This window comes from Lemur catta, chromosome 10 (assembly GCF_020740605.2).
Source record: "Lemur catta isolate mLemCat1 chromosome 10, mLemCat1.pri, whole genome shotgun sequence".
In the NCBI taxonomy this organism is placed as follows: Eukaryota; Metazoa; Chordata; class Mammalia; order Primates; family Lemuridae; genus Lemur; species Lemur catta.
The window spans coordinates 33,179,939-33,205,797 of record NC_059137.1 but is presented as its reverse complement, the minus strand read 5'-3'; the positions used below and the strand labels follow the sequence as shown (position 1 = coordinate 33,205,797).

The following is a 25,859-nucleotide window of genomic DNA, read 5'->3' as shown; positions in this document are numbered from 1 at the left end:
CCAGGAGAAGTGGGCTAAGGAGTGATGAGTGAGTGTGTAGGGATCCATTAGTTATCTCTGCAATCAGCACAGAAGGAGAAGATAATGCCATGGGTGCCATTCATTTATGTGCCATTCTGGGCTTGTCCAACTCCTCCTTTTACACACAGAGGACCAGAAAGAAGGGACTTGCCCAGGTTCACCCCTAAAGTTCATGGCTGGGCTGGGCTAAACCCATTTGCTTCTCCATGCTGCCTGCTCAGAATTCAAGCAGAATGCTGCTAACACCGCGATTATGTAATTTCAGACTATCCTCAGCAAACACGACCACTCACGTCATCAGCCAGAATGCCCACAGCCAGTGAAACCCTCCACCTGATCCAATCTGTCATCATGACTACATCAGAATGCCCTAGAATAACACAGAAGATGTGAAATAAAATCCGTTTACACTAAGAGAGTCCTGCTGAAGATGTCATTGTGACAGCAAAGCACTCAGGCTTCTGAACCACTGCACTGCTGATAGAAGACCCTCGGGGCTCTCAGTGGTACAGTTTTACATTTGACTCTTGGTGGAAACTAAAACCAAGTGTCATGACTTATAACGCAGCAGCTATTTCCCTTACTGCTTATTTAATTGTACGGAATTAAACTGAATTTGGATTTTTGTTCTTACTCCTTCTGTTCAACCCCCTCCACTTTCTGGGCCTCAGTTTCTCTAGTGTTAAAATACGGAGACTGTTCCAGGTGGTTTTTATTTCAGCTCTAAAATGTCATGATTTATGTTTAATTTACAAACCAAAGAGAAATTCTTTTTTCTTTAGGTGAGAAAATGAAAATTGCTGGACTAGAGACAACACCAGAAGGGTTTAAAGCCAGCCTCTTTCACAGAGAGATGTATTTATTGGAATTGTTTTATGTCCTCATTTAGATATTAGCCTTTAATTTTCTGCTTTTCTTAATCAGGTTCATTCATTAGTTTTCTAGTTTTTCAACAAAGATTTATTTTCTAGAAAAATTATAGATGCATTTTCCTTTGACCCAGAAATTCCACTTCCAGGAATTCCTCCCCAGTTTACACTGGCACAAATATGACATGTGCCCAAGGTTATTCCAAAGATTGGAAACAACCCAAATGTCCATCAGTAGGGGACTGGCTGTACAAACTGTGGTATATCCACCCAAAACAGTGCTGTGCATCTTTAAGAAGAATAAGGAATGTCTTTCTACAGTGGTAAAACAGTGAGCTCAGGGAAAATTAAGTGAAAAAAGCAACGAACAGAACAGTACATATTACAGTATGCTCACTCCCTTTTGCATAAAACGGAGGAAAGAGGAACACACACACACACACACACACACGCTCATATTTGCAATAAGAAACACTGGAAGGATAACTTAAAAACTAATAAAAATGGTCATACATTAGGATGGCCTGGAACAGAATGGAGGGGACTCGGGTCAGAGCCCAGAACTCTCTCCTGTACCTTGCTTTACAGTTTTGATTATGGAATCATGTAAAATTTGTATAATTTTTTTAAAAAATAAAATTAACCAATAGGAAGAAAAAAATCAATCCCTAAAAACTGAAAACAAACCAGAACAAAGGAACCTAAGAGTCTATCAAGTCGCTAATATAATCACATGGAAAAAACCCTGTAAAGCGACTTTCAGACACATTTTCATTGTCCGACTAAGAACATATTCCCCACCACCACCACCTCCCCCACCTAGCACACACAGAAACACATGCACACACATTCATAGCCTTTTATTGTGAAAACACTTAAACCTACAAAAAAGTTGAAAGAATAGTACAAAGAATACTATATACCTTTCATTTAGATTCACAATTTTCCACATCTGCTTTCTTCTCTCTTTCTCTTTAAGTATATATGTATCTATGTATATATACATAGCTACACATATACATACATGCACACACATACACATAGGCATAATTTTTTGTTTTTGAAACATTTGAAATTAGCTTACAGACATCATGACACTTTACTCCTAAATAGTTCAGAATGCATCTCCTAAGAATGACATTCTCCTATATCATTGCAATGTCATCATCACACTTAGGAAAAGGAACAATAATTCAGTATCATCTAATGCACAGTCATATTCAAATTTTTTCAATTTCTTAAAATTGCCCTTTATGTTTTTAAAATTCAGGATCCGATCAACATTCATGCCTTACATTTGGTTGGTATTTTTTTTAGTCTCTTTTCATCTAGAACAGTCTTAGGCTGTCTTTTTGTGGTTGTTCTTGTTTTCCACAACATGACTTTTTTTGAAGAATTCAGGCCAGGTGATTTCCAGAATGTCCCATATTTGATTACCTCCTCATGGTCAGATTAAATTTTAAACACTTTTGTTTAAAATATTAAAAATTATATTTTCAAGTTCAGTCCACTGAAAAAACCTAGAGAGAGTAAACCCCAGTAGAAACAACTATACCCAGCACCCAAATGTTGGTTTCTCAATACAGTTTCCCACCAGAAAGAATCAGAGCTCCTTGGAGAAATGGCTGATTCCAAGACTAGGGCAGGTAAAATATTAAGTGCTCAAATTAGTCAGGGAGGAGAGAGAGAAAGGGGCAAGAAGACAGGAAGAAAGGGTCAAAAAAGGGAAAGCTACCATGTTGAGAAGAATGCCGGCTTAAATGTATAAGGAATAATAGAATTAAAGAATGACCATTTTACAACACCCTGTGTTAGTGAGGCAGGCACTGATGTTGTGGGGAAGCAGGATAGTTGCATGGTCTCAGAGTTTCACCCCATACGTTACTACATATTTGCAGAGGGAAAAAGGTGTCTTTACAATAAATCTGGAAGATACCACCTTCACCAAGTGATTAATTTAGCATCATCCATAATAGTTCGAACTGACATCATGGGCCTCCTGACTCTATATGCTGTACACAGTATAAAAAATGTAGCATTCTTGCTAAAACTCATGAATCTAATCATGAAGAAACAAATAAATACAGATCATGGGACATTTTATGAAACAGCTGGCTTGAGTTTTCAAAATAAATAAATAAATAAATAAATGTCCCAAAAGCCAAAAAAAAAAAAAAAAAAAAAAAAAAGTAGGAGGACTAGTCTAGATTAAAAAGACTAAGCGTAGGACAACAAATACAATGCATGCTCCTTGCTTGGATCCTTGATCCCCTCCTCACCTCCAAAAAAGGACATTTTGAGGACAACTGGAAAAAATCTAAATATGGACCATATATTAGGTAATACGATTATATCACTGTTAAATTTTTTAGATGTGATAATTATATTATGGTTATGTAAGAGAATATAATTTCTTAGGAGATTTGTGCTAACATATTGGGGTGAAGTATCATTATGTCCACAAATTATTGTCAAGTGTTTCAAAAAAACATGAGGGAGTGTGTGTGTGTGTGTGTGTGTGTGTGTGTGTGTGTAGGCGAGGGGGAAAGAGAGAGAGAGAGGAAGAACAAAACAAATATGGCAAAATATAAACAACTGGTGAATCTAGGTAAAGGGTAGAGGATGTTCATTGTACTTTCTTATAACTTACTTCTGCAGTTTTAAAAATTTTCAAAATAAAAAATTGGAAGAAAATTTGGGGGAGAGGTAGAAACATGAATAGAGCAGCTAAAATACTGTTTGCATTAAAAATAATATCTACAACTAGCTGAAATACAGTGCTTTCAATATATTTTTAAAAATCCATGAATTCATGATGCTACTTACACAAAAGAGAGAGATTGAGAGAGTACCCAAAACAAAACAAAACCCAAAGTTTCTAGGAGGTTCTCCTAGTTTCTAGGCCATGTGCTGGGCTCGAGGGTTCCAAGTGCAAACAGAGCAGATGCTGCCCCATCACAGAGGGGCCCTGCCACCATCAGGCAAGACTGGCGATGAAGGAGGGACTGAGACTGCTGTAAGGCAGGCAGCGTTTAGGGATGTGTCTACAGGAGGCATACTCTGGAAAGGCTTCCCCCAAAATGGTGTTGAAGCTGAGAATTGGGTAAAAATGCCTTTTTGATAGTGTGGCCTGGAGGATTGGGCCAGAGCTGCTTTGCTGTGCCAAAGGTCCACGAACCCAGACCTGCTCCTAAGGATGTGCCCAGAGTTTCAGGAGACAGCCACAGTGGGAACAGAGCCGTTCCTCGATACGTGCGAAGCCAACACGCCATCTTAGAAGTAGCCAGGACAGTGCTAGGTAATAGTGTGGGGGGGACCTTGGGAAAAATCGAGAAAGTTATGCTTATATAAGCATTTGGGCATGATGCCTAAATAGTTATCTAACCTAGGATTGTTTTCTCAAGTTGAGCCCTTACCACTGTAGAAGGCTCAATCTCTGCATCATGGAAATAATAAATAATTTAATCTTCTTAGTAAATAGATTCAAAGCAAAAGCCTTCATATAATTCAAAACTAATGTAGACTACGCTCTATTTTTTAAAAAATCAACTTATTCATGATAAAACCACCCAGAGTAGAGCTGTATATACTATACTTGAAATACTTAGCATAGTTATTGATTTCCACCAACAATTAGTCCATCCATTTTCTGGGTTCAAAGGATCCATTTATTTTTTATACAGAAGTTACTGGATGAGTAATAAGTTTAAAAGCGGTGTGTGTGTGTGTGTGTGTGTGTGTGTGTGTGTGTGTGCGTGTGCGTGCGTGTGTGCATGGGTGTGTGCAGGTCAGGAATGATTTACAGGGAGAACCCAGCCTGTGTCAGAACACAGCCACGCACCACCCGGGTCCTCTGTGGACGGGCAGGGAGTTCCTGGCCAACACGGACTGGGGAGAGGCCGCAGAGGCTTGGGGTCTGGAACCTGCGGGCTCCCCTCCAGAAAGCCCACTCCTAGAGGCCTTCGCTAGACCTCACCCTGTGGTCTGCTCACAGCAGGAAGCAGGGCCAAACACTCCCCTCTGTGAATCTTATTTTCCTTGCTCTGAAAATGAGCCTAACCGAGACGATGCTGTTCCTCCCTTCCCTGAGTATTGCTGTGAGGGTTACATGGGATCGTGCGATGGGCAGTGTAGCCTAGTGGCTGTGAGCAGGGGCTCTGGACTGTCAATTCCTTGGCAAGACATGCCACCTCTCTATGTCTCAGTTTCCTCTCTGTGAAATGAGGAGAGTGATAGTGTCTACCTCGTAGGGTTGGCGGTGGAATAAATGAGTTCATTTGCATACAGTGTTTAGGACCAGGCCTGGCCCATGGCAAAGGCCATGGAAATGTAGGCTAGTAGTGCTACAAACTGGTTTTGTGGCAGGCCCTCCAGGAGTGTCTATTCACAATTTCTGCGTGCCCACACAGTGCCAGGTCCCCTGCAAGGCCCTTGTGGTATAGCTAACTCTCAGTTGGGCAAAGACTATCCTGGCCATGATGAAGTTCAGTTTGGTGGGTGACAATGGAACCTCGTCAGAGCCTGCAATATACTGAAGAATGAGCAAAACAAAGGAAGTGAGGAAAATGCAAAGGGAGGTGGTGGGTACCGCCGCCAGCTGGGGACCAGAGTTGGGGGAGATTAGGAAGGTGTCTTGGAGGACGAGGTGACACCTGAATATCAGAAAATTCAGAGGACTCAGCGAGGTGAGAGGGCAGGGGGCAGAGAGGGCATCGGGAGCAGGAACAGCATGGGCAAAGGCTCCTGAGCTGTGCAGGGAGCAGGCTCTGTCCCTTAGCATGAGGGGAGGGGACTGGCGGGGAGCCTGCCAGAAAGGCTGGCACCACAGCTCTGCTCCTACTTGCAGTGTGACCTTACACAAGCTGCCCAACCTCTCTGGGCCTCACTTCCTGTAGAAGAAGGTGTCCTCTACCTGGAGGGCTCTGTGGATCAAGAGACACCCAAGCTGATGACTTGGCACACCTGCAAGGCTGCCCCTGCATTCTACATGGCGTTACATGCACAAGTGGCCATGGCCACTCACCACCTGCTTGGCTGTTCTCACAGCATGTAGGAATGGAGCAGGAGCCAGGGGAAATCTCATGCAGGGGCCCGAGAGGGAAGATGGTCAGTTTAAAGACTGGCACTGATGGTTCTGAGCCGCAGGGGATAATGACATGACATTATCAAAATTATCGAGCTCTTTACAATAGAAGGCCCCCAAGACCACACAGCTAGTCCCAGGGAGCTGCCCCCAGATCCCAGGGCTCTGCCTCTACCTGGGGAGGTAGACCAGGAGGCCAGCTGAGTGCCTGTGTCCTTGAGTGGAAGCCCCCAGGAGGGAGAAGGAGTGCAACGGACAATCAACCGGCGTCAGTATGATGCCACTGCCAGGTCACAGGCGAGGAGCCGAGGCTGGGAGAGACTAGATAACCTGCCTGCAGGCACCAGCTGATAAGGGCCAAAGCCTGGACGTGAACCTCAGCCCCACGCCTGAGAAGTGCACCAGGTGTTACCGGTACGTCAGCCTCTCTGCACCCCCACTTCCTCGTCTGCACGTGTGAGCGCAGTGCCACCTTCCAGACAGAACACGGCCTGGACATCAGCGGTGAGCCGCCATGCACACCTTGTGCTTTTGTCTCTGGAGCACCTGCTCAGTGGCTCACCTGGTGCCCGCCGGGGCCCTGCCTCACCAGAGCCTCACAACAGTCCTGGGGGGAAAGCAGGCCAGTCGCGGGGGAAGATGTCCAGGCTCCCGTGAGAGTATGTGGTGTGTGTAAAGCTGCCCAGTGGCAATCGGCAGGGCCGGGGTAGGAAGCCAGGTCTCCCCTCACGCCCCGCTAAGCCCAGTGCCCTGCCCATTGCTCTTATTTGGAGCCACAGGTCCCCTGTGTGTGTTCCTGGACAGACAGGGTGGGGGGTCTTGTTGGCTGACAGAGACTCCCAGGTCAGCAAGTGGCACACATTCCACACCGCAGTGGGATGAGCATCTGTCATGCTGACTGCAGGGACGTCCGGTGTCAGTGAAGACAGGACTGCACCTGCATTTTCACACTGACGTTCCGAAAGTGGACCCTTGAGGCTGAATCAGTAGGCAGTTCCCTCAAGCCAACTCCAGAGTCTGAACACCTGTCTCAAAACCCTTCCCCCAGCCGACACACCTGGCTTTCCTTCAGAGACCCCAGGTGATCCCGAGGGAGAGGCACCTTACAGCAGCAAGAACCACCTATAGGATCGTGTTAAAATTCAGATGCGGAGCCAGGAAGTCTGGGGCGGGGCCTGGGAGTCTGCATTGCTGCTGCGCCATGAACAACACGGCTTTGCAGGATCTCTCGATTGGTTTTTCCCAAATTTCCCTGGCAATGAGAACTTTCCAGGGCACCTGTTAAAAATCAGCCTCCTAGGCACTTTCCCTGGAGATGCTGATCAGTGGATCCGGGACTCTGATTTGTAACTGGTCAACCTGACCCTCCCCCTCTGTCCCACCCGATAGTCCCAACCATCAGACACGCCTGGGAAGTGTCACCGAGGCCACCCCTGCGTAGGGAGCCTGAATCCCCTCTCAGCATCCCCACTGTGAGCCCCCGAGTCTGCACCTGGGGCGGGTCCTCTCCCTGAGGCAGGGGTTCCCACGGCTACCGTGTACTAGAATCGCCCAGGGTGCCAATGAGCAGCACAGGGCACTGGGCTCCTACAGCTCCAACTGGAGCTGGGGAGGGCGACCAACTCGTCCTGGTTTGCCCAGGACTAGCCTGGTTTGAATGCTGATCCACGGACACTTTCAGTCCCAGGCAAACAGGGGTGGTTGGTCACTCTACGCCTGGCAGGCTTTTGTATTTTACCAAGTTCCCAGGTGATCGTGACAGCCACCGCAGCTCGAGAGCCGCAGCTACAGGGAAGTCCATTGCAGAGACATTGCCTCAAGAGGTGAGTCACCTTCACTCATGAATTACAGGAATAATGTTTGCAGGATAATATTGAGCGCCTGCTGGGAGCCCAGTGCCGCGTCCCACACTTATGACTTCTCCCCCTCACCACGCCCCCGCGAGGTTGGGATTATCCCCTTTCTCTTGCTTGTCACCTGGAGGGAGCTCGTTTTCTAATTCCCTCTCCAGTTCTTTCCAGACCCAACCTGTAATCCAGACTCCACGCCACGTAACCCGCGGTTGCGCCGACGACGAGCAGCGTCAGCCGTACGGTAAGTAGCGCGCGTGATTTATTTATCCAGAATGAATTATTTACACCCCGCATATTCCCAGAAAGGGGTTGAGGCGGCTGCTGGTGAAAGACGCATAAACAATGAGGCTGTCGGAGATACACACTGGGAACGGATGTTACTTTAGAGACCGTGGTCTTGAATTAAAAATGGGGGTCAGAACCTGGGATTGACTCTTTCACCAGGACAGGAAAGATACAGGGTGGGTCCTTGGCAGGAGTGGATTGGGAGCCGCCACGCCCCGGGGAGCGTCCTGCCCTTCCTTCACCCGCCTCTGCTTCTCTCAACACAGCAGGAAAAGAGCGTGTGCGCCCTCTGACAGCTGCCAGGGGCTCATCTCGCCTCTCCTGCAGGTTCTCTGCTTCAGTCTTACTGTTCTGAATCACCTTCGTGGTCTGTGATGTTAATTTCATCCACACAGCTTTGGATCTGGAGACAAATGGAGTCGGATAAATCTCCAAGGAGCTCCCTGGTGTCTCGGATCCCAAAGGCATCAGCCACAGTAATGTCACCACCTGCCATTTGGAGGGGCTGACAGCCTGCACAGTGCTTCCAGGTGCTCCACCTCCCCTGTCCCATCTGACTCTGTCAATGGCCGCAGAAGGGCAGGCAGGATTAGCTCCATTGCACAGATGGATTCAGTGAGGCTCCGAGGGGGTTGCTGGTTTGCCCAAGTTCACTGTCAGTGACAGACATTAGTAACCATTACCCAGAGCTTCTGAATCCCAGTCCTCTGTCTGGCTCCTGCATCTGGTCATGTCTCTCTCTCAGGGCAACAGTGTTGAATGGTGGATTTGCACCTGTGGGAGAGCCTGGGGCATATACAGCAGGTGCTGCACTTGTTGAGTGAGAGAACGAGTGAATGAATATGAGCGTGAGTCAGTGAATGAATGAGTGAGTGAATGAATGGGTGAATGAGTGAGAACAGAATCCCCCTTCCCTCGAAGATCAGTGGGTACTGCCGGGATCCACGCAAGCCACGTTGGATGCAGAACCGCGTCTCCACCCTCCCACTGAAGGAATGGGGGTTGGGCTCGTGAAGGGCAGCGAGTCCCCCAGCTCAGCGCAAAGCGTGGAGTGAATTTGCTCCCCCATCCCCAACACACATTACTGGGTCCCTGTCCTGCGCCAGGCCCTCGAGGGGACCAGGCTCGAAGAGACAAATCAGAGAGGGTCAGCATCCTTAGGGTGCCACAGTCTAATGAGGGAGGCAGAAATGGAGGGAATGTGACACTTGGGGACAGAGACGGGGCTTGAAGGGGGCTGCAGCACATACAACATGCCCAGAAGCTCAGGGGAGCCAGGAATTCACCAACTAACTCGGGAGAAATCCGGGAAGTTTCTGCAGAAGGAATCATATTTGAGGCCAGCTCCTAAGGTGAAAGGAGAGGGCAGTCTGCAGGCATGGGGACTGCTCAGGGGACACTGGAGGCTTCAGAGAGCGCCATGCAGCTCAGCAGCCTCAAGGAATTCAGGGGTGGCTGGAGCCCATGGTTTGGGGCAAACGAGGTGGGAGGGGCCGGCGCCGGCACTGTCTTGTTCCACCCCGCCTCTCCTGCCCAGTGGCCCCGTGTCCCTGGAATGAGTTGGGCAAGCACCTCTGTTGCCATGGCCACCACTGGTCCTGCCTCAAGCCAACTCCTGACTCCTTTGTGGTGAAAACCCTTCCAAGGGCTCCTACTTCCTTCTACCTATTGTATCCAAACAAAAAGCTGCCAAGCTTCTCCTGGCCTCATGCAGGGCATTCCGCCTGCGGCATCCAACGACACAGCCAGGAAGGACGACCCAAAGGCCCCTGGATTTTGGGGTCTCTCTCACCCCCTCTGCTTGGCCCACAGTGCACGGCCTTAATATCGCTGCTGCTTCTCCCCTCTTTTTCTTTATTAATGAATCCAGAAGGTGGAAGCATCTCATAGATTATTAATGTGCTAAATGGCCCCTCTGGAGACCGGCACCAAGAACCGGCTCCCGCCCGCCCTGGATTCATGGCCTCTATTCATTCTTAGACAGCAGCAAAGTGTTCAGCTGTGTCTAATCACACGGCCGCCCCTAAATGGTTTCTAGTCGAGGCTGCAGACTTCCTCGTACGCCGTGGCAAGGGCGTGGCAGCCACGTGGGCTGGGTTGTGGTGGGATTCTGGCCTGGTGGGTTTTGACTCCTGGGGGCTGAGAGGCAGACCTTGCGTGTGCTTTGAGCATCTTGCTGAAGAGCCCCAATTCCACCCCTGCACCCTTAGTTTCAGGGTCTGCGGTGCCGAGGTCAACAACCCATCATGTCCACGCAAAGCATTAAACTCCCACAGCCATCATCAGAGGTCTATTCCTAGCCAAGGAGTCCCGGTCATTGTAACAGCACCTACTGTATTATGGCTTATAAAAGTGCTTTCACTTAAAGAAGAAAGAAAAGTCTTCATTGATTCTCACATCATCTGCACAAAACATAGAAGGCAGGCTTGCTGTTCCCATTTCACATCGCAGAAAGTGAGGCTAAGAGAGAGAAAATAAGACCACAGCACGTACTGCAAAGCACTGGAGTGTGAGCCGTGGGACCCAGGGCTGCTGACACTGTAAGAACTTAGGCAAGGCCCTATCCCCTGGGCCTCTGTTTCCCACTCTGCACAACGGGGACACTGGACGCAGTGACTGCTGAGACGCTACGAGCTCTGCCACACAATGAATCTGCCTCAAATTCTACAACCCACAACTAAGTAAGAAGCAATCTTTTGATTTCTCAGGCAACCTACGGTTTAATAATCACTCCAGAAAATCAAGTCAGATCACAAAATTTCTGTTCCCATGAGGCAAAATGGCATGGACTGACAGTTTAGCGCAATGCTGGAATTCAGTAAATAGCAAAGGGCCTGATTTGGGGGTTTTCACTGATTTGTTTTTTAAATGTCAAAACCAGGCATGGTTTAGAGTTTGCAGAAATCAAGTCCTAAATGTACTGGGGCTCCGTTGCCAACACGTCTACAAACAGAGTCGACATCCTCCTGCCTGAATGTCCTCCTTGCCTCCACGCCCTCGCACGAGCTTCTCCAAGGAGACAGCCCCGTTACACAAGCCGAAATGTTCCTTCCCAGGAAGGTCCTCGGGGGAGTGCCAAGGCAGGCCAGAAGGCAGGGTGGGCTGCCGAGGGGAGGCTGGGGTGGCGCCAGGAGAAATGAATCTACAATTTAATAATCTGCCACGGCTGCTCTTAAAGGACAGGCTCTGCGGGATGTAGTTCTTGAGGATAGAGTGTTTGCGTTTTCCTGTGAGCAGCCCTTTATCCCTTCAGGAATCCGACTTTATTTTCATCAGCTAGACTATTTCTGTCTGCAAGCTGAGGCAGCGATCATCTCACTCCAAAGAAGGAAGGAGTTTGGTCCTGGTCTCTGAGGATGTCAACCCCCCTCTCGCCAGCCTCTCTTGGACCTTCCCTGGGCTCTGCTTCCACCTCTTGTCCAAGTTACCCTGTCTCCATCTTCCCCACCCAGCCCCAAACTCCCCTGCTTTTTCCCCAGGCCCCATGCTTTCAGAAGGACAAACTAAGCTAGTGGGAGATCTGTAGGATTGCCCCCAAAAGTGCAAGGTAGGGGCAGAAGCAATCCACCCTCAGATCTCTGAGGATAGGATCCTGAGCCGGTCTGAGAAAATCACAAAGGAAACGTATTAGTTAGAAAATGGGGGTTCCAGAGATGGGAGATGTGGGCTGAGGCTGAGCTAAAGGCCATGTCAGGTTTCCCTTCGCATCCACCTGCCCAGGGGCTGCCTCTGGAGAGCCTTGGGGTGCTTTCAGGCCTGGCAGGCTCTGAGATCCGCCCTCAGTCCTTGGGAGGTGAGCCCAGGCATCTGGCTTTCCGTCAGCAAATGCTCCCCGAGCACTGCTACACATTGGTGCCGGCCTGCGCCAGGCCTGGGCCAGGGGTGGATGAGACAGGGCTCCAACCACAGGCCGCTCCAGGCCTGGGTGGGGCAGACGCAGGGCAACCAACACCGTGGGGGGTGGGGTGCAGGTGAGGGAGCACAGGGGAAGCACTGGGGGCTTCACGGAGAAAGGGGCATCCAAGCTATGCCACAAAGGGTGAGCACAGCCCTGCCAAGTGGAGAGACCACGGAGGCAGAGGAGTAGCTATGCTGAGGCCAGCAGCAGGAAGGGGCAGGAGGTGGGCTGGGGAAGGTGCTGGAGCCCCGTTTGCCACTCCGCAGACTGTGGGTTTTGTCCCGGCAACACTGGGATATTTGTCACAGCAGCAACCCCCTGCGACCTCCTCCACGTCCTCTCTCCCACATGCACAGCGTAAATGGAAGTTCTGTGGACCAGCAGCATCTGGTGAAAGAGCCCAGGTGTCTGGGAGCTGAACGGGCCTCAGAGAGCACCTGGCCTGGCACGTCTCCAGGGGCCCAGCGCATCTCAGTCACCTGGGCCGCTGGTACTGACACGGCTGAGGTTGTGATGAGTGGGGCCCACAGTCCGTGAGGGATTTGATGAATCCCCTAACCTAGACCTGCTCAGAGTGAAGCCCCAGCATTTGCACTGTTACCATGAGGACATCCCCAGGCCTCATAAGTGACTCTTCCAGTGCAGTCTGAGAGCCCCCAACCTGGTCTATGCCCACTCTACTTATTGAACCTCCCCAGCAGCAGGTCTGGCCGAAACTAGATGGTTCAGGGAGCCTTGGGCCACAGGTAACCCAGGACTTCACAGCCAGGCAGCCTGCTGCATGCTGGAGGCCTGCGGGGGCGGGGCTTGCTGCTGGGGCTGGAAACCCTCCCCCTCTAACTTCAACCGTGGCTCCCACTTCTCCCCACCTGCATCACAGAGAACCAGCCAGTCTCTCTCTCAAAGACAGCAATGAGCTCTGGGGGTGCAGACTCCCCCCTCCTCCCCAGTGCCCTGTGTGTTCTCCAGCTGAACATGCTTCGCTTTCCAACGTGCAGACCCTGCCCTTCCCTGACGCCTTTCCGGGTCATGCCCTGGTGCCTCCCAGTGTGAGGCCCAGATCGGAGCCCTGCACCCTGGGCAGGGGTCTGACCAGGCTGGAGAGGGACAGAGCCACCTTCACCTGCAGGTCAGACCCCAGACTCTATGAAGGTCCTTGCCTCTAGATGGAGGGTCTGAGGTTCCCAGTGGCTAAGTGACTCACATCATGACTAAAACAATATCAGCCTCTTTATGCAGCAACCATGAATCAAGGAGCCCAGTAAAAGGCAAAAGTTAAATTTAACCTATTTCAGCACCAGGATGAATTTTCACCCCTCTGGTGTACGAATCCCTATTTTGACAGCACCAAGAGACAGAAACAACTGATTGCGCATTCCAGGCCGTCTCTGTCCAGCACGCGTTGCTCCCCCCAAGGGCAGTCAGAGCTCCTTTTCAATTACACAGATTACATGCATTTTCCCGTTTGTGAAACTCTGTCTCATAGGCCAGTTTTGAATAAGTTAAGGGATTCATCAAATCCCTTGAGCACCTGCAGACCCACTCATCCACCCCTCCACCATCTCTGGAGGCGAACTCAGCCTCCCTGAGTTGGGGGCTGGGGGTGGCTTGGGAGGTCCACAACAAATGGGGCTGTGTTCCCTGAGAGTGGGAGGGGGGCAGAAATCCAGGCTCCCAGGTTACTCCCCCATCAGGATGCGGATCCTTGTTCCTACATCCTCCTCGCCTGGCCACACAAGGCTGGGAGAAATCTGCTGTCCTGGGCTCATCCACCCCTCTGCCTCCCACGCCCTCAGAGTGCTCCAAACTGTTGAGCACTGCCAATCCCAGCCCCGCAGCATCCCCCGTCCGCGTCCTGCTGGAGCCCTTGATCCGGCCCTGGGCCTAGTAGCAAATGCTAGGGCAGCAGAGCATGAGAGTTACCCCCCAAGGGCCTGTCAGAATGCAGAGGGGTTCTGTGGAGGTGGAGGCTGAGCACAGGCATGTCCATGGCCCCCCATCTCGTGTGGTTGGGCCCAGGTGGGGTTCAGGCCCGCAGACTGTCCTCTGCCTTTGCACAGTTCAGTACTCAGTGAGCACCAACTGTGACCCAGGCCCTGCGCTCGGCACTGGGAACCAGGAGATGCAGAAAGCGGGGGGTCCTTGCCCCCAAGAAGTTCACAATCTAGTTCAGAAGACAGGGATATAGGATGAATTATTTTTCACAGCATATAATTTAATAACAGAACACTGTACACACTGTACACAATATAGAAGTGATGGAAAACCATATTGTATTTCTCAATCTTCTTTTCACCATCGGTCTCCTAAGAAGCCTTTCTGGATGTTTTTTCCTAATCCTGCCCCCTCATGACACTGGAACACCACACACACACATATATCTGTTTATGTACTGTCTGTATGTCTATGCTTCATACCAAAAAAAGAGTAAGATTTTTTCCTCCTGCCCAAGAACCAGTTTTCACCCCATTGGCGGGGATATCTCCCCTTGTAGAGGAACAAACCATTTACGTTTTGGGTGGGGGATGGAGGCACAGACGGAAAGGGGGTGAAGGAAAGAGATCAGGGAAGGCCTCACAGAGGAAGTGGGGCCTATCTGGGGTTTTGAAGGATGAGCAGGAGTTCTATAAAACAAGGAAGGGTGTCAGTGTCAAGGCCCCCTTGCTAGGCAACGTGTGATTCTGCCTTCCTCTGAGACGTCAGTCACTGTGACAGCCAGCCTCCAGGATGGCCCTGGTCACCTTCACCCCTTGCTATACCTTGGCACTCCTCTCTCACACTAAGTAAGGGCTGATTTGTGTCATCAGTAGAAGACAGCAGAAGTAGTGGTATGCGACTTCTGGAGCCAGGTCCTAAGTGGCTTCGCCACCTCTGCCCTGGTTTTCTAGATGACTCCCTTTGGCGGAAGCCAGCTGCCATGTCATGAGGACACTCAAGCAGCCCTGTATACAGATCCACATGGAGAGGAGCCCCAGGGAAGCAGGACCTCCAGCCCCAGTCAAGCCTTCAGATCCTCCAGCTGGGCTTCAAATACCATGGAGCAGACATAGCCATTCTATGGGCCTACATGCCTGACCCGTAAAAATAATGAAATAATAAGCTTAAGCCACTGTTTTAAGCCACTAAACTTGGGGGGTAATTTGTTACCCGGTAATAACTAACTAATACGATCTGCAGTTCCCTGTCTTAGATCCTCTAGCTTGAGGCCTGTCTTGCTCATGCTGAAGCCAGGACTTCCAAGGCCGTGCCTGTCCCTGCAGCTCCTCAGAGAATTCCGAGGGGCAGGCAGTGTTGAGTGAGGCTGAGAAGCGGGAAGCTCTTTGGATTCCCCTCTGGGTGGGAAGTTTCCCAGGGAGCTTGGCCTCTCCTGTCTGGGCAAAATGTCCATCTGCAGATCCTTCTGTCCTCCCATCCCCTCCTGCCTCCTTCCCTCCCTCTGATCACCCAGCTGACATCTAATGAAGTCTGTGAAATATCAGGCACAGGGAAAAGCAGATGTCACACAGGCCCAGGTTCTATCCTCGAGGAGCTCGCAGCCCAGCATGAGAGACAAACATTTGCAAACATGCCACCACATCTGCAAAGCCCCGAGAGAAGACGGGCAAAGCAGAATGGGACCCACTGAGTACTGCTCTGCCAGAAATAAACAGTGGGAAGCGATAAAAAGACTTTCTAGGGGCTCTACTTTAGTAGCCCCCTCGTAGCAGTCAAGAAAGGCTTCCTGGAGGAGCTGGCATTTAAGTTGGGTCTCAAAGAATGGGTAGCACTTGATACACTGGCTATAGGGAGAACGGGATGTTTCAGGTGGTGGGAACAGTGTAGGAAGGTGGGAATGCACGAAAGACCAGGAATGCCAAGTAATCAGGGTATTCAACTCGAGGAGCGAGAGGAGACAGGGCAGGGCTAATAACAAGTAACACTTAGTCGGTGCTCACTGTGTGCCAGGCACAGTTCTAACCTTTCTATCGCACGACAACCCTATAAAAGCAGTCCTGTTACCACCTCGATCGTGTAGATGAGGGAATGAGGCTCAGGGTGGCAGCACCTGGTTCTTACGAGCCAGGAGGGTGCTCTTTGGTATTCAGGAGAGGAGGCTCAAGCCCAGAGAAGCTAAGTGACTTGTCCAAGGTCTCACAGCTCTTTGGGGCTCCACGAGGGCCCGAGGCCAGGATCCTGCAGCACGCTGAGCCACGCTGGCTCCCAGGTACGTGGTTAGGTTTGCACTGTAGCATGCTGAGCTGCTATTCTGGCCTCCTCTCCCATTGCATCCACCCACAATCAGCATGGCCTGCTCCGGCCACAACGAGTGACTCACCGCTCCCCAAGCCCACACGCTTTCCCACCTACCGCTTCTGCTCACCCGGCTTCCTCTGCAGCCGTGCGCTCCTCCACCTCCCGGCTGTCCAACGCCCTCTCCTCCTGCAGCACCTGCCCTGGAAGGCCTTCTGTGACCTGGGGCTGAGTGGGGGCCCTGCTCTGGGCCCCCAACCCCCCCATCACACCTCCATCATCGCACCTGTGCCCCTGCCCCTCTTGGCTGTAAGCTTGGGCTCCACCCCCAGCACCCCATGCTTGCAGGACCCGACTCAGAGGGGGGCCTCAGTCTATGCAGGTGGAGCGAAAACTGACCCCCTGCGTGGTCTGGTTCCTGCCGCCTCTTCACTCTCACTCTCTGCACCCTGACTCCAGCCCCCCATGCTCCAGTCCCACCTCCCCATTTTCTGTCCCATGGACACGCCAGGTTGCTTCTATCACAAGCTGCCTGCCTGCCTTTACTATTCCATTCGCCAATGTGGAATGCTCTTCACCCAATGGGCTCCTTCACATCCTTTAGGTCTCAACTCAATTGTCACCTCCTCCAAGAGGCCTTCCCTGACCGCCCCAGGGCAGTCACTATGCATCCCATCACGCTGTTTATTTCTATCAGAGCCCAGTTTCCTTTCCATAGTCTAATTTTAAGAGCCTGGATTAAAATCTTGGCCCTGCTACTTATTAGCTGTGAGTCCTTGGGCAAGTTACTTAGTTTCTCTGTGCCTCAGTGTCCTTATCTATACAATGGGGATGATAACAGTACCTACAGCAAAGAGTAGTTACAAGGATTAAATGAGTTAATGCATATAAATGCTCAGAACAGTGTCTGCACATAGTAGGCCCTACATATACAACCATGAGGATGGTGGATGGATGGATCGGCACAGAGTGGATAAGGGTCATCTGGTTAAAGGAACAGTGAGAGCAGGGCTCTGAGGCCTGAGGCCTGAGGTCTGGGGTGCATATAGGGAAAGGTGAGGTGTCTGGCAGGGCTGTGTTGTGGAGTGAGCGGTAGCTGCAGAAGCTAACACTGGACAGGCAGGTCGGCCTGGGCTAGGAAGTCACTGGTGACTGAGGGTTTCTAATACACAGTGGTGGTATCAGGACTGCCCTTTGGAGATCCACTGTGGGGCCATGCCAGCTGGGGTCCAGCAGTGAGGGCAGATTATCTAGGAGCTAGTCCAGGAGGCCTGGCCCAGGCAACTTAGGAACCACATTGTGCAAGGAACCATTTACGCAAAAGACTGGTGGCCAGTCAAAGACAGCCCCCCAACGGAAGGTGGATCAGGACTTACCTGCACCAGATTCCAGCCTTGGAGGGACTCTGCAATGATAGATGTGACGGATGGACAGACACCTCCAAACACCATCAAGTGGTTGGGCCCATATTTTATTGCATCGTAGAAGGCTTTCAACCCTTTTGCATTATCGCACTGGGAAGAAACACACAGAAGGAAAAGTCCAAATTAGAAACAGCTTTCCCCAGGGGCAAGAGCCCAACAGTGGATTCACACAAACAAGTCTTCCTTCATGGACTCCTTCTGGGCTTCAGTTCTGCCACAGTGGGGCTTCTATTTAAGCCAGCCCCGAATCCATGCTGTGAGCTCAGTGAGTGTGGTCTTGGCACCCCCTCTCCTGGCTCTCCTCCCCTAAGCACCCTCCAGTCTAGGAGCTCTCTCCAGCCCCCAGCTGTCTCCTTTCAGAGTACACAGAGGAAAGGCCTCCAAAATGCCTCCCCCTGCGATTTCCCCTTTCCATGACCACTTATATTTTAAAAGATGATTTCACACTCACTAAAATGGTTATTATCAAAAAAACCAAAACATAACAAGTGTTGTCAAGGGTGTGCAGAAACTGGAACCCTTGTGCACTGTTAGTGGGAATGTGGAAAACAGTATGGCGGCCCTCAAGAAGTTAAGCATAAAATTACCATACGATCCATCAATTCCAGTGCTAGATCTATACCCAAAAGAGCTGAAGCAGGGACTTGAAGAGATTATTTGTATACCCAGCAGTAGCATTCATAGTAGCCAAAAGGTAGAAGCAAAACAAATGTCTATCAACAGATGAATGGATTCACAAATCATGGTATATACAGATTATGGAATGTTATTGATCCTGAAAAGAGAAGGAAATGCTGATACATGCTACAAGACAGATGAAACTTGAAGACATTATGCTAAGTGAAATAAGCCACCCCAAAGAACACACATGTTATGATTCCACTCATAGGAGGTACCTAGAGTAGTCAATTTATAGAGACAGAAGGTAGAATGGTGGTTGCCAGGGACTGGGGGGAAGGGGAGAATGGGGGTTATTGTTTAATGGGTTCAGAGTTTCAGTTTGGGATGATGGAAATGTTTTGGAGGTAGATGGTGGTGATGGTGGCACAATAGTGTGAATGTACTTAGTGACACTGAACTGACACTTAAAGATGGTTAATAAGGTAAATTTTATGTTATATATATTTTACCACAATAGAAAAAAAAAGGTCATGATAATGAACCTAAAGGGAAGAATTCATTCAGCAAACACTTGCCAAGCACCACTTCGTGTTCAGCCCAGGGGTGGATGCAGAGGAAACAAAAAGTTGGACACAGCCCCTGCCAAGGAGCTCCCATATTAGAGAGGAAAATGACCAGTCAAGCGGATCATGGCAATCCAACGTGGAAACAGGAAGAGCACAAATGCCCATAAATGTCGGAGTCTGTTGTGGCTCACTCCCCACCTCTCCGCCTCGACCTCCTTCACTCAAGCCACGTGGCCATCTCTCCCCTGGACAGAGGTGCTGGCTCCTAACTGGGCATCTCGCTTCCCGTGGGGCCCTGTTAAGCCCCTCTGCCATCCAGCAGTCTGAGTGTCCTTTGTCAAACATAAATTAATTCTTCTCATTGCCTGCTTTCCATGCATTTAAAACCCAATTCCTATCAGAATATAATTCTCAAAAGGTTAAAAACATAATTCACATGAAAATCGGTAGTGAGCACATGTCAAAGTTTTATTCAACTCATTAATAATGGGATCTGCGGGGTGACAAAGTGGATTTGAAAAAGAATTTGAGGAACAGGGATTTTTATGGTGAATGAGAAAAGTAAGGAGTAAGATAAGACGGCTACATTAGGTACAAAACTGGTTAATGTCCTACAGGGCAATAAAACCATCAGCTTTGGGGACAGAAAAGAAAATCATTGAAAACCAACATAACTTATCAGTTGCAGAGAATTGTGAAATGTCTGGGTCTTAATTGATTGGGCAAAGTTCTATGCCCCAGTCAGATGACCCTCAGGCAGGGCTGAAAACGCTCTAAGTATTAGGGTAAATGGTCACATTATCGCATCTTTCTATCATTTACAAGTTTGGGATAATGTTTGTAACATTCCTTATCATAGTAGAAGCCACGTAACGCAGGCCCTGCCTCCCACTCTGGCGTGATTTCCCTTTACTCTCACTCTTCCTCATCAAGCACAGCCTCACCAGGCTTCTTCTTGTTCCCTGAAACCAAAAGCAATTTCCTTCCTCCTTCTGGGCCTTTGCACTTGCTGTTTTATTAGCTGAGAACACAATTCCCTGGGTTCTAGACATGGCTCACCCCTTCTCATCATTCAGGTCTCCCCACCCTAAATATTTTCCATCCCGTCACTCTCTGACATGCCACCTTGTCTAATGCCCTTCCTCCTTCTGGGCCTTCATAGCTCCTAAAATTTTCTGAACCCATCTTGTCTACCTTTTGTTTGTATATTGACCGACTTCCTCAACCAGAATGGAAGCCCCATGAGGAAAGGGTTTTGTCACTGCTTTCCCTGCTGTCTCCCCAGAGCTTGGACAAGTGCCCCCCTAAGGATTCCATAAGTACCTGTCCATGCCCGAGGAGCCCCCTGACACTCCTCTTTCTTGTCTTTCTCTCCATTCTGTGTCCTCCTCTTTCTTTCTCCTTGTCCTCCACCTTCCCCTACATGATCATACTATGGGATCACAGTGGGTTAGTATTTCTTGGAGATATTCCCATGGACTGTGCCCCACGGTGGGTGTTGATGGGGACAGAGAAATGAGTCCAACGCAGTCCTGGCCAAAGAGAGCTCACTGTCTGGTGGAGGCAAGGAGCCGGAACGGTGGCCACCTCACGTGGTGGACAGCGCTCAGTGCCATAGGAGAGGCAGAGCCAGGCTGTGGGGCAGGCGGGGAGAGCCGGGGTGGCTCTGGGAGAGGCAATGCTGGAGACAGGAATCGTAGGCGGAGGAGCGGCACGAACACAGGCAAGGAGGTGGGAAACTGAGACAGGAACGGCAACAGCTGGCCCACTTCGATGGTGAGTGACAAGGACAAGGAGGCCTGGGTGAAGGCTTAGGGCTCTGAACACCAGGCTAGGGAGTTTGGGCTGTACACTGTAGATATTCAATAAATAAAGCAATTTTTAAATTTTAATTCAATTTTAAAGCTGGCAGAGTCAATGTATTTTGCCAAGAAAGAAAGAGAGAAAGAGAAAAGGAGAAAAAGAGAGAAAGGAGAGAAGGAAGGGAGGGAGGAAAGAAAGATTAAGTTCTTACTGCTTCTGGGGCCCTCTGTTAATTATCCCCATCTCTTGATTGAAAGCAATACTTCTCACCCTCAGCAGATCATGCACGAATATTGCAGAGCAATTCATGTTTTAATTGTTTCTACCATGATTTACTCAATCATTTTTAGTTTTAATACATCTCTGTAATGATTCTGGCTTGTTTTCTAATCTGTAGCTAATGACAATGATAATACAGTACCACAAGATTTATAATCAAAGTCACATTAAAATAATATTGGCAACAATGAACTTATTAATACTTGTTTGCTCAGCAAACATTTCCTGAGTACCTAGTCCATGCAAGATTCTGTATTCTCACAAATACACAATGCTGGGATATGTCAACTCAAAAATCTGAGACTATTTGACAACCAGTCTTGGAGCTGGAGAATCCTCAAATGTTTCTAAATGTTTATCTGACCCAACCTTCACCAGACCAGGGGAGGCAGGCAGTTAGTTTTGGCCCCAGCGACCTCAGCCCTTTGATGTTACTCCCATGAATATGTTATGATAGATGGCAAAAGGGACATTGCAGGTGTAATTAAGGCTACTAATCAGCTCACCTTAAATTATTGTACAGGTAGACCCAATGTAGTCAGACAAGCCCCCAAAACAGAGACCTTTCTTTGCCTAATAGCAGAGGGGAAATCAGAGACTCGAAGCATGAGATAGATTCAATCTGCCATTGTTGGTTTCAAGATGAAGAGGGGCCACATGCCAAGAAAACAGGGATCCCCATCCTACAATTGCAAGGAACGGAATTCTGCCAATAACCTGAATGAGCATGGAAGGGAATTTTCCCCAGCTGAGCCTCCAGATAAGAACCCAGCCCAGGTGACACCTTGATTTTGGCCTTGTGAAGCCCTGAGCAGAGGACTCAGTGGGGCCCCACTGTCTCCAGACTTCTGGCATGGAACTGGCAGACCAGGAATGGGCATGGTTTAGACCACCAAATTTGTGGCAGTCTGTTATAGCAGCAATAGAAAACTGATACGCTCAAACAAAATAAGACAAATGAGAATGACATAGTGAGGTTTTCCTTAAAGCTAAATTTATTCCATTTAAAGAACTATCCTTAATTTATAGAGAAGGTCCTTTGTAGCCTGTATGTTATTGAAACATTTTTCTGTTATAAGATGATAGATAGCAAGATGGCTTTGTTTCTTAACGTCCTGATGTGGCAAGATAAAAAGTTTTCCACCCTCTGTAAGTTTCTGGTCCATGGCCTTCCCTGTCTTGGTGTGTGAAATCCAATTGTCTGGGCATTGCTAATTCCACCCTCATTTTCAGAGACTGAGGACTAGAAAGGAGAAGTGATTTGTCCACTGTCTTGCCAGGATTAGGAGAGGGATTTCCAGATTCCCAGTTGAGAGCTTTCTAATAATCTGAAGAACTCATCTCAATGGGCAAAGGGTAGGTTAAAGCTAACGGCGTTCTAGACAAGACCAACTTCCCCCAGGATAATGCTGCAAGCCCAGGCCTCCTCCTGATAAGAGCTCTTGGCCTGAAGTGGGAGAAACAACCTACTGAGCACCTAGCATGGGCCCCCTGACTTCCCTAAAGCTACAGTCCCCAACCCCCAGGCCGTGGGCTGGTACCGGGTCCGTTGCCTGTTAGGAACCTGGCCGCACAGCAGGAGGTGAGCAGCAGGTGAGCAAGCGAAACTTCATCTGCATTTACAGCCGCTCCCCATCACTTGCATCACTGCCTGACTCCGCCTCCCCCATCCGTGGAAAAATTGTCTTCCATGAAACTGGTCCCTGCTGCCCTAAAGACAGCACCTTTGCAGTGAATAACAAAACAAAACTCACAAAGATGTGTCTGCCCCATTTTCGATGCTGTTCTTTATCCTCATCTCTCATATTTTATCTTCTTACCTGACATGACTCGTGTCCCCCACGGATGTACTTTCCAGCTGATCTAAGCTGAGTTTTGGGGGCTGGATCAGCTTGCAGATTTTCAAACTCCGCCCCTCGGGTGCCTAGAGCCCAGCAGAGAGGTTTGGGGGCCGGCGAGAGGTGCTCCGGGCTCCGCACCTTCGCTTCCCAGCAGTTCTATGTACGGCATCAGGGTTCCACAGTGCACTTACTGTGAAAAGAGGGTTTCATTACCAGTAGCAGAAATGTTTGAAAACCACCAAGGAGATGGCCTCAGAGGTCCTTGCCCAAGTGTGATTTTGTCTCTGGTCTCAGGAAGGGCGGTCGAGAGTCAAGTGTGACGTACACGAGGTGGCTGAGCACACACGCTACAAGCTACTCCCTGGAAGTTAATGAATGTGCCTGGTGATCAATACACCACATCGTTGGGGAACTTCCCTAAGTTTTCGTTTCATGAGGGATTCTTTGCAGACACCTTGCCATGGCCATTTCAAAGGATTTGTCCTTTCAGCTCAGGCGAAAGTCAATTTCACATGTATTTCACATTTCCTCCTGCCAGGCTGCTGCACTTGGAGACCTTCCCCCAAGGGCTGTTCATTACTGTCCCTTTCTTGTGGGCCCGCCCCTTCCTAAGCCAGGTTGCTTCTCCATACCCCACTTAAGGTGTGTGTCTGACAGCTTTTAGTGAGCTGTTCACGGGGCAAAATGATCATTCTGAGAAGTTATTTACGCCGAGTTGTCTTTCAGTGATTTGGCTTTTGATGGATTGCTCAGAGCCACTGTCAGGGGCTCCACATCCTGGCAGAAAGCTATGGGCTTTATCATGTTCTCCCATCTCCCCCTCCTCCACCAGAAACCCCCCACTCCCCTCTAGAGGGCGTGGCCACAACTGGCTGGCAGACAGGGGGTAATTCATTCCGGCTCATATTCTCATGCAATAGGTCACAGCTTAATGACTGGCCAAAGCCTCTGATCTGCTGTCTTGCCACTTGGAGACTGGCTATGGCACATAGTAGGCCCTCAAGGACAGCTGCCTTCCCCCCTCCCTCTTCTCTCCAGGATTTTTCATCATTGCCTTCCTCTAACTCCACGTCTACTGTTGCACAAGGTCACTGCCCCCAAGCTCCTGTCTATTGTTTCACTGCCAATGGCTTCTACTTCGCTGTAAGGACTTGTCACAGAGAAGTCATCATTGGCCCATATAGGCTCTTAAAATTCAGCACTTATAAATGGGAACGGATCCAAAAGCCATGAAAATCAATTTTTTTTAATGAAAAAGTGAGACTCCAGAATGAAATCCATTTTCATTTAAATCTCATTTTTAAAGAATTAAAATACTTTTTTGATTTAAAAATTTCAAAGAAAATGTTGCTGAGAGTTAAAATGTAAAAATGCCAAGAAAATGTCAGAGTTAATAACGACCCATTTGAAACCGGGAATTGCTCCACGCAGAATCTCAGAATGGAAAGAGGATTTAAAAGCTAACATGTCCAGCCTGCCCCCGTTAGAAAGTCCCCGTCTGCACCTCCTGCCCGAGGAGCAGTCAGCATCCGCGCACGTCTGTCCCTCCAGCGGCGGGGGTCTCACTCCCTCACCAGGGAGCTAATTTGTCCTTGGCCAGCTCTGCTTGTTCGAAAGTTCTTCCTTTCTTGGCCTGGAAATCAGATATCTAAGCTCAACCTGTGTGACTCCAAGAGATGTCCTTAGGCTAAACTACTCTTAGCTCTTCTAATTATCCGCATACAAGATGGTTTCACAGCCTTCCCATCTAGGGGTCATACCTGGAAAGCCTTCAGAGGACAGATGTTTTGGGGATATGGCACCTAGGATGGCCCCCAAATACCTCCATCTTGCTTGCCCTGCACCGAAAACAACACCAACTAACGTGCATTGTGCCCTCAATATGTGTTAGGCACAGTACTAAGAACTTTATATAAATGATCTTATTCATTCCTCACAATATTATTATATGCAATATTCAGAATATTGCATATTTCCAAAATGCTCCAAAGTCCAAAACATTTTGAGCACAGACATGACATTCAATGGAAATGCTCATTGAAGCATTTCAGATTTCGGATTTTCGGATTTGAGATCCTCAACCAGTAAGTATAATGCAAATATTTCAAAATCAAAAAAAAAAAATCCAAAATCTAGAACACTTTTGGTCCCAAGCATTTTGGATAAGGAATGCTCAACCTGTACTATTATTATTTTACAGATAAGGAACCTGAGGCTCAGAAATAATAATTGCCCAAGGTTACATAAATGGTAAGGATTCAATGTCAGGTAGTATAACTTTAGAGCACTGTTTTATTTTAAATAAGAATTGATTATTATCAAAAAGAATAGATCATATACATATACATTCCATAAGGTATGAAAATAGTAATATGAACATACAGAACACGCAACATCAGGCTGATGTTGAAAACCCTGTGTGCCCACAGCTGCACACGTGCCTCCTTCACCCCGCGGGAACCCCAAGTCTGAATTTTGCCTTTATCCTTCCCTGCTCTTCTTCATAGTTTTATATGTACATGTTTTCCTAAACACTATATCATTTAATTTTACTTGTTTATGAACATATATATAAGTGGAATCATATGGTATGTTTCACCTGAAACTTGCTCTCATGGCTCTATATTATGTTTGTGACATTTTTGTTGCCAAATATAGCTGTAGTTCATTAATCTTCATAGCTGTGTAGTATGCCATTGTATGACTACACCACTGTTTGTATGTTCATTTCTTTGTAGGTGGACATGTGGGCTGTTTCCAGTGTTCTGTGTGGTGACAGCTGTGAGCAAGATGGCTGAACATTTCCATACATGTCTCTTGGCACACACACGCAGAGTTTCTCTAGGGTATAAACCTGGAAATGGGCCTGCCCCATGTTCTCAAAGTGGTTTGATCCATTTACACACTGACCAGCATGTTTGAGAGATCTCACTGCTCCACAACTTAGCCAACTTTAATTTTTGCCAGTCTTGTGGGTATTGGATATCGCATTTCAATTTGTATATGTCTGATTACTAAAGAGGTTAAACCCTCTTTACATATGTTTATAGGCTGTTTCTATTTCTTCTTTTGGACTGGTGACTCTG

The 25,859-nt window shown here is 48.7% G+C and overlaps 1 protein-coding gene across 1 annotated transcript in view; it reads right to left on the bottom strand.

Annotated features, from left to right (window-relative positions):
- Positions 1-25,859, bottom strand: part of GABBR2 (gamma-aminobutyric acid type B receptor subunit 2) — a 365,809-nt gene that overhangs the window by 226,654 nt on the left and 113,296 nt on the right. The window contains exon 2 of the mRNA XM_045563833.1: positions 17,616-17,753. Within this exon, the coding sequence (XP_045419789.1) occupies positions 17,616-17,753 (138 nt within the window). The remainder of the gene's footprint in view (positions 1-17,615; positions 17,754-25,859) is intronic.